Below are 8,644 nucleotides of genomic sequence, written 5' to 3' on the forward strand. Positions count from 1 at the left end.
CGTACATTATTATACATCCATATATTAGCAAGTAATCAGTGAGGAGTTGACATGCATAAACCATAGGCTGCATAAACTGCAATTAATGTGCATGTCCCTTTTGGTTTGCTACTTTGCTTCGGGGGGAGCTGTCTGTCTTGTCTAAACAAACATACATACTGCTATTGTAGTTGCTGACCCGCTGTCCACATGGTATTATATATAGATTGGTACATGTTATCCTTGACATGTTTGATTCCTTGTTATTCGTTTAAGGGTTTGCTGCTGTGTTCACTGTTTACCTACCTAACATTGGAAGTCGCCGGTTGCCTGACAACCATCTAGCCAATCACAGTGTGACAACACACCCCAGAATATGGGATGCGAGACTACTACTGTCAAATGTTTATTGAATATTTGCGCCCCCTGCTGTACGATGCTGTAACCTACTTTGAGAGACCTCAGTCTAATTTACCATTAGTGCTCGCAGATTACACAATCTAATTGATAGTAGTATTATACCGGTATTTATTTATTATTATTTATTTCTTTAAATAAAAATGGCGTAAACTAATACGATATTATGGTTTTTACATTTTTACTTTTAAAAATATTATTTGGAAGTGAATTTGACGAATGTGCTCATCGATAGACAGTCGGGAAAGGGGCAGGCTATAAGGAAGTAGGCACTATCATACATGGCGAATTAAGAGCTATTTTGTGTTTGTTTTCAAAGATAACATGAGGCGCAAGAAACATTGAAGACTTCAGTGCAGTGGATCCATACTTGAGGTAGACTGATTTGGTGATCTTATATGTTATTTGTGTCGTTGGAAGAAGTAAACATGCTATATAAACATCAGCTAGTGACATATAGTCGTACCTGTTTGTTTGATTAAAACAGTGTTTTTTAAATTTACAGTGTGACAGTTGATTGCTTTTTTTTTCTCCAACTTGAATCTTGAATAGGTTAGGGTTAGAGATTCTTCAAATCAACTATAGCATTAAGTTTATGGAGACTCGCCATCTTGCTAACGTTAGCCAGCCACCTGCTTCAACATGAACTTAATTTAATCTAATGTTCAACTGATTTTGGGTCGTTCAGTCTGTATTGTAATATAAATCTATGTAACATTAGCCTGTCTGAAGAGGACATTTTGAAACCTGACTTCATACCTCGTGTATGTGTGTGTGTGTGTGTGTGTGTGTGTGTAGGTGACACTATGCATGTCCATGGTGGTTGAAGAGCACCAAGCCCATATTGACTGACACTATACATGCTATGGGGACAACCATGAGTGAGCCGTGCATCTACGACAAGCTGTCAGAGAGCATCGACATCCTCCGTCAATCTGGCTATCGCTATGGCATGTCAGAGAGAGAGATTGAGAAGTTCATCAAGCAGGTGCTAGAGACCAACGAACCGAGAAGAGACCCTCCTCAGTTCCCCATCCTGCGAGCTACCATCAAGGTTGACACTTCAGTCTGTCGAACAATCGTTGAGAATTTATATTCTGATGAGAGAATCGATATTCTTTCTCCTTTCTCCATATTCTTTCTCCTGCATTCAATGTAGTTTTGAAAACCGCTTGAAATTATCAATAGGAACAAAGTAGCAAGCAACTCTAAATCAAAAATCGCACACGTGTGAAGTGAGGGCGCTCTTTATCATCATACGTCGTCATACATCATCTCATTCCGGCCAATGACAATTTGCGTCCTCAGCTTCGTCTTCAATGTTTGTGTTTACACAAACACTCAAAGCTGGCCATTCATTGTCAATGGCATTCAATGTTTGTGTAAAGACAATGTACTATTTACACAAACCCTCAACCCTGGACATAGGAGGGGCAAGCACCCCTCACAAATTTAATTTCTTGAATCTAGAGTTGCAGCACCAACCATTGACAGTCCATACATCCAAACAGAAAAGTAATATCTGATTGTATTATTAACGATTGTATGGAAACTAAAAACTTGAATTAGCCTCTATTTACAAAGTTTTTATTTCATAAAAATCCACCACCATATAGACATGTTATGAGCTACTTTCTGTCAATAAATCAGGTGCAGGTGATTATTTTTCTGTGTCAGAGTTTGGAAGCACTCGTGGGAAATCACTCAACGGTCCTGCGCACCTCCTGGTTCGAAATTGCACAATGCACAGCAGGAGGATGTTGCGTTATTGAAAACGTGCATGACATTTATTGACAGAAAGTAGTTCATAGCATGTCTACAGTGGATCTTTTTTTTAAACAAACATTTGCAGATAGAAAAAGGATAATTAAAGATTTCCGTACAGCTGCAATGTTGGTGAGTTTAATCTCGTTTAAATACAATCCGATAGGACTTTTCTGTTTGGAATGTACAGGCTGTCAATGGTTGGTGTTGCTCTAGATTCAAGAAATTAAAAATGTAATTTAGATTTGCTTGCGGCTAGGAACAAACCGTATTCTTGTATTATTAGGCTGTGTCTAGTAAATCTTTCATTCTACAAGGCACAGTGACAGCGACTAGACAACCAGAACTGTCAGCACTTTATCTTTTGAACTAATTGGATTGATAAATAATAAAATTGTATACGTTGATCACATTTGTCACATAAAAAGACAACTAATCTATCAACATGGCTTCAGTACTAGTGATTCAGTGCTCTTTACTCTTTTACCAGTAGTGGATAGTACAAAGTACATTTAATTAAGTGCTGTACTTGAGTATTTGTATTTTTGGACACTTAAGTTGTGACTTTCACGCCACTACAGTTGACATTTCAAAGGAATGACATTAACCACTTAAGCCTTATTTCAGATAGTTTAAATGGCATACAACGTGTAATGATTTAGATCTTCCATCTTCACTATTATTGCTATTTATTTATTTTTTATCTTTGAAATGTTCTTAGAAATGTAATACATTCTTCCTTTCTTTTTTTTTACTCCACAGTTTGTTGTAGCTGTGGGCTTTCTGCTAGTGGTGGTGCTGGCCTTCACCTATCCACAGAACCCTCCCCATCTGGGTCTGGTCAACCTGGGGGGACACAACTGGTCCTCGCCTCTCAGTCACATACGCCTGCTGTCTCTGCCTATTGCAAAGAAGTACAACTTACAAGGTTTGCAAATGGACCAGAGTTACACACCCTTGTAGTTCTACCCATGTCAGGATGAATTCACACTGACTGCATTCTTCCGCTAACCAACAATCACCACTACAAGTCTGGATTCATTGTTGTTCTCAGAATGGACAAGGTCAATATTGGCATTTGGCAATATTGTGCAAATGAGTGATTAGCTACATTATACTGTAGATGTGGATGATTTGAGACATGTGGACTTCCTGTGTTGACCCTGTTCTTACTATCATCCCCATACTGTCTGATCTCATCCTAACTTATTGAATATGACTCCAATCACTCCATATTAACTTAAAAGTGACTCTTACTTTTATATCATATTTCTCTCCTGCAGGCTTCCATGAGTGGTGGAGTGCCGGTGCTCTCCGTCAGAACCTAGTGAACTGTTCAGGCTGTGCTCGGGTCTCTTCTGTGCTGGAGGTCCCCGAGACCCTTAGAGATACTGTAGCCTTACGTAGGGGCCCCCAGCCTGTACTGCTGAAGGTAATCAGAACACAATGCAGCTATGTTAACCAAGCACATTTGTTTTTTGCTTTACTTTAAAATGGCAAATTGATATGGTTTTATATTGACACAGTGACACTGCTTTATTTCTTCTTTTTATTCATTGACAGTTTTACTTGTCAATAGTCAAACTTAAAGCACCAATAGAGGATTCAAACAAAGCAGTCAAAATTATTTAATCGCGGCCAGACATATTCCCCTGTTTCTGCCATGATACTATCCAAAAAAAAAATACTAAAATATCTAGAAGTCTGTCATCTATCTTCTTTTGATGACTAGCAATGTTGTATAGACAAACTCAGAAACGGGTCTCATGGTCGCAGCTTACGTATTACTACTGTTGGAGCAGCCATAAGCTAAACAGGTTCATCTCGATGTTCTGGGCATCTTTGTAATGTTAGTGTTAGTAAAAAGCAGGTAAAAGAGTAACGTTTGAGGCAGACTAACATCAGTCACTCTACCATTCACTGTAGTAGAAGAGGTGCCTGGTGAGGGTTTAAACCCTGCAGCTATGTCGAGTCCGCCTACAGGAAATGCGTAACCATGAGACCCGTTTCTGAATTAGTCTATAGAGGAAAAAAGGCTGCAATAGCATTCATTTTGAAAAAAATGTAATCCTTGAAATTAATTAATTTGTTGCTTCTCTATTTTGTTTCTGTCGTTGAGACATACTGGTAACTGTTGTTTAAAAAAAATCACCAATTGGGTAATGCAAATTGAGAAATTAAATGACATCCATGCCACAAAGGCCTTATAGAAAAGGCTGGAATAGTCAGAATAGGGTGACAATATTTTCAACCCCTCAAACCGAGACCCTTCATTTATGAATGCACATGTTCATGCACGCGGTCATGTATATGCACCATAGTCGTTGCATACAGTCAACAACTGATAGACACACGTGTTCACATATTCTGATTGGTTAGGTGATCACGTACATGAACAGAACATGATAAACAATGCAACCGCTGAAAATGGCTATTACTAGTGTAATTATGTAGAAAAACTGATCATTTTCGTGTTTTAGAGATATTTGTACACAGTGCTTGAAATGAACCTACGTAAGAAGCCAAAAAACAATGTTCTTTCTTTTTTATGCATTCTTACATCCCTCTCTGCTCCTGTAACCATCCGGTCGGTCTGCCTAGGGCGGAAAGTCTCTTTGCCTGCAGCGACAGCAGCTGGAGGAACTCTACTCAGCCCATTCAGGCTCCATGTCCATTCTACTGGAGGAGGACGACAGCTTACTGGCCTATGAACAAGGCTTCCCTCAAGGGCCTGCCAACTTCACCCTGCTTTTTTTGTATGTTTTGCACTGTGTGTGTGTGTGTGTGTGTGTGTGTGTGTGTGTGTGTGTGTGTGTGTGTGTGTGTGCGCTGTACTTTATACCTCATACTAAGCATTTAAAGTATGAGGTGTAAAGTACAGCATCCTTGTGTTCATAAAACAGAAAGATTGGGTATTGGGTAAGACTGAAGTTATGTATCTTTCAGGACCTTTCACTGCTTTGTCTCAACCATTACTAGTCTATGACTCTGGTCTCAGCCACCGCAGTAGATATTTTAACATATATATATTATTTTTTTAATGTTGCCACTACTGTTGGAGCTGCCATAAACTATACAGGTTCATCCCGATGTTTAGGCATCTTTGTAATGTTAGTGTTAGTAAAAAGCAGGTAAAAGAGTAACGTTTGAGGCAGACTAACATCAGTCACTTTTCCATTGACTGTAGAAGAGTTGCGGGTTGAAACCGCAGATATGTCGTCTCCGCCTACAGGAAATATGTTGCCTGCGACCATGAGACCCGTTTCTGAATCGGTCTATACTCTATAATAATAATAAACTTTATTTGTATAGCACCTTTCATACATAAATGCAGCTCAAAGTGCTTCACAGGGCAGGACACAAAAATATAATACAATAAAACACAAGTAGTTAAAATGATAAAACAATGGCAAAGAACAAAATTTAATATAAGAACATAAAATAAATAAAAACACCACATGCAGCAATCAGTCAGGGCAGGGTAGGAACGTGCATAGTAAAACTCAACTAAAAGCAAGAGTGAAGAGGTGAGTTGAGTTGAGATTTAAAAATGTCTACAGAGGGTGCGTGTCTGAGCTCGAATGGAAGTTTATTCCAGGCTGTTGGGCCGTAGAAGCAAAAAGCTGCCTCACCATATTTTTTTGTGCACATTCTTTTAGGCACTTCAAGTAGGCCATACTATAGGCATACTCAGCCAGAGTCCAAGGAAAAACCGTTGCCTTGCATTTTCCTGCCAGTTATAGCACCATCATGAGGCCATTCTTTGCTAAACACATTTCTTTATATTACTTTTATGCATACATCACGCAAATCGGTATACATTATCTCTATAGGCATGGGTTCAACACAGATCTGTTTAATTTTTCATATATTACTCCTACACATTTTGTCCAACCATCACATCACAAACGCTATTATGGTGGAGACCTAGTTTTGTTCTCTATTGACACACAGCGTTTTAATGAGTTCATGTTGTCTATCAGTAATGAATTCCTCCAACAGGTTTGCAAAAGTGGCTATTGTTTAATACAACTCACACAGTCTGTAATGAAATCCTTTTACATTTACTGTCTTTCTTTAACTAGGAGGTTTAGCTCTGCCACCAGAGAAAAGGCACTGAAGTGGCTGTTCCCTAAAGCAGAACTATGTCCCCTGCTGGACAGTGCTGGTACTGTACTACAGCGTTGCCTGGTTACCCACAGCACAAACACACAGAGCACGGTGAGTTTAGTATGCGTTTGCTTACTTTTCGGTTTACTCTTGTTGTGTCAGAGAGCGGTTTAAGATTTTTATGTGTGATGTGGAAGTGCAAGCTTGTGTGTCTGTCTGCTGCAGTGTTGACCAAGTTGAAACTTCTGACCACTTGCATAATTCCCAAACGGTGGTTTAAATAATAACATTCTAAAACTGGACAGTCCACATCCAGGCTACTTCCTTGATGCACAAAGTCCAGACAGCACAATATCCATATTATATGGTAGGTAACCAACTAGAAATGTCCTTCCAGGCTATGGAATTTCCGCAGCCGAGGGGCCTGTCCCCCTTTGAATGAGACTTGTGGGTGAAACACTATTTCATCCATGAGGTCCATTTGGGACCTCATTTCAATGATTTGACGTCCCTTTGGGATATAGGAATGTAATTGCAAGAGCAAGATAGACACAGCAATCGTAATATTGGCTATGACCTATGATATGATACAATCTGAACCGTATTGCTTGGTATTTGGCACATCGAATCTCACAAGCCAAGTGCTGTTGCATTCTCACTTTTCATTTAAAGTGAATGTCAGGTGGTTACGTGGTGGTGAGACGTGCTGCCAGATAGACCACGTATGTGTAGAACATCAATGTAATCATTAGGGATGTGTAAATGTGTCCAAAATGAAAATCGATTTGTATAATTAAATATTAACGATTAATCAATTAATCGTTTGGGGGGAGGGGGGGATTTTTTTTTCTATTATTTCTATTTATGAACCCTACAAATAAAAAATTCAAGCCAAAAAGGTTTGGGAACCCCTGATGTAGATGATTAACAATATTTTTTGAGAGTTAATAAGGGTCCATTTGTAACTCCATCTTTTGGATGAGTGGACCAGTGTTGAGCCAATTGATCACCATAGCAACCCTGGCCTGATTAGATGAATTCCCAACAACGGCTAAATCCTCCAAACCTGTATCTTGATTGGAGTCACACACTCACTCACACTCCTCTCCGTCATGCAGCTACACAGACACATCCCAGGCACACTTTGGTAGGAATATAGCCCTGTCCTGTTTGGATAACAATATTGCCATACCAAAAAAAAAAATCGATTATTCATTTTAATAATTGATTTCGGGTCCTTTTAACGATTATCGATTAATCGGACCCATCCCTAGTAAGCATAGACATAATGGATGTAATAGCATAAAAAGTATGTGAGCCATGACATCACACTTTTTTGCCGTTTTCCCTGTATTGCATTTTCAAAGATTTCCACCCTGGAATGGGGTTTCGCTTTGTTGCTGTTGCAAATCTCATGGTGAATGTTTGGTCTGAAGTTGGCTTCATGTTGTGTGTGTCCCCCAGGGGGTTGGTGTTCTGAGCTGGTTGGTGGTTGGAGAGGGGCTGCCAACAGTCCGCGTGCTCCCTGTCCACCGGTGTCAGAACCACTGCAGCTCCTTCAATCTCTGGCTAGGACCCGGAGACATGGGTAAGGACTTCACATACACTCAGTGCACCATGTGCAATAGAAGAAAGCACATCGCTACTGTCGGGCAGAAACTAGCTATCTAAAAAAAATACTATTAAACAGTCTTCTGACTAAGCCTCCTAACTGGGGGGTCCGTACGCTTTTCCGTCCAGTCATTGGTCTGACATGTGGAAAACGAACGTATTAAGGTTGGCGAACATGCGCTGCTCCGTGCTTGCCGTTATGGTTAGGTTAGGGTTTGAGGTAGGTTGTCGGACCAATGACTGGTCGGAACTTAGTTACTGCACCCTCCTAACTCCATTCGATTCTAATGGTCAACAACCTCCTCCACTTGTGTCCCCCCAGGTTGACCAAACCCAATGTCTGACAATGTATCTTTTATGAGGCAGTATTGTGTTCTAAAAACATGTTTGTTTTTTAATTTCCTGAAAAGTTAATATTTTGGACATACCGTAGCTGGTTTCTGCCTGGCAGCAGAGATATACTGATAAATCTGTGATAGGCCAGTAGTATCTGCTACTAAAATCTGCCAGGCCAACCGATATATCGTTGGGGCTCTAGTAAAATACAATGGCAGTTACCCACACTATTACAAGCTAACCGTTTTTACCTTTTCTTCTTTGACCTGACTAGTGTATGCTGATTCCCGCTACTGGCATATGGAGCTCTTCCCTGGGAGAGGCCAAAACATCATCTGTGATGGTTCAGCCAATTGAAGAGGCGTCCTTAATGTGGACAGTAACGGTAAAAGGGAAAGGGAGGAGAGAGAGCAAGGACTTTGACATT

The 8,644-nt window shown here is 40.1% G+C and overlaps 1 protein-coding gene across 1 annotated transcript in view; it reads left to right on the forward strand.

The window, feature by feature from the left end:
- Positions 1-638: 638 nt before the first annotated feature.
- The window catches only part of cUnh6orf89 (chromosome Un C6orf89 homolog), an 8,678-nt gene continuing 672 nt past the window's right edge, over positions 639-8,644 (forward strand). Inside the window, exons 1-8 of the mRNA XM_083771262.1 lie at positions 639-771; positions 1,195-1,450; positions 2,923-3,088; positions 3,444-3,592; positions 4,762-4,916; positions 6,246-6,381; positions 7,735-7,858; positions 8,492-8,644. The exon at positions 8,492-8,644 is cut by the window's right edge and continues 672 nt beyond it. Of these exons, the coding sequence (XP_083627388.1) occupies positions 1,262-1,450; positions 2,923-3,088; positions 3,444-3,592; positions 4,762-4,916; positions 6,246-6,381; positions 7,735-7,858; positions 8,492-8,574 (1,002 nt within the window). The 5' untranslated portion in view covers positions 639-771; positions 1,195-1,261 and the 3' untranslated portion in view covers positions 8,575-8,644. The remainder of the gene's footprint in view (positions 772-1,194; positions 1,451-2,922; positions 3,089-3,443; positions 3,593-4,761; positions 4,917-6,245; positions 6,382-7,734; positions 7,859-8,491) is intronic.

Source organism: Protomyctophum parallelum (assembly GCF_964188405.1).
Source record: "Protomyctophum parallelum genome assembly, chromosome: 8".
Taxonomy (NCBI): domain Eukaryota; kingdom Metazoa; phylum Chordata; class Actinopteri; order Myctophiformes; family Myctophidae; genus Protomyctophum; species Protomyctophum parallelum.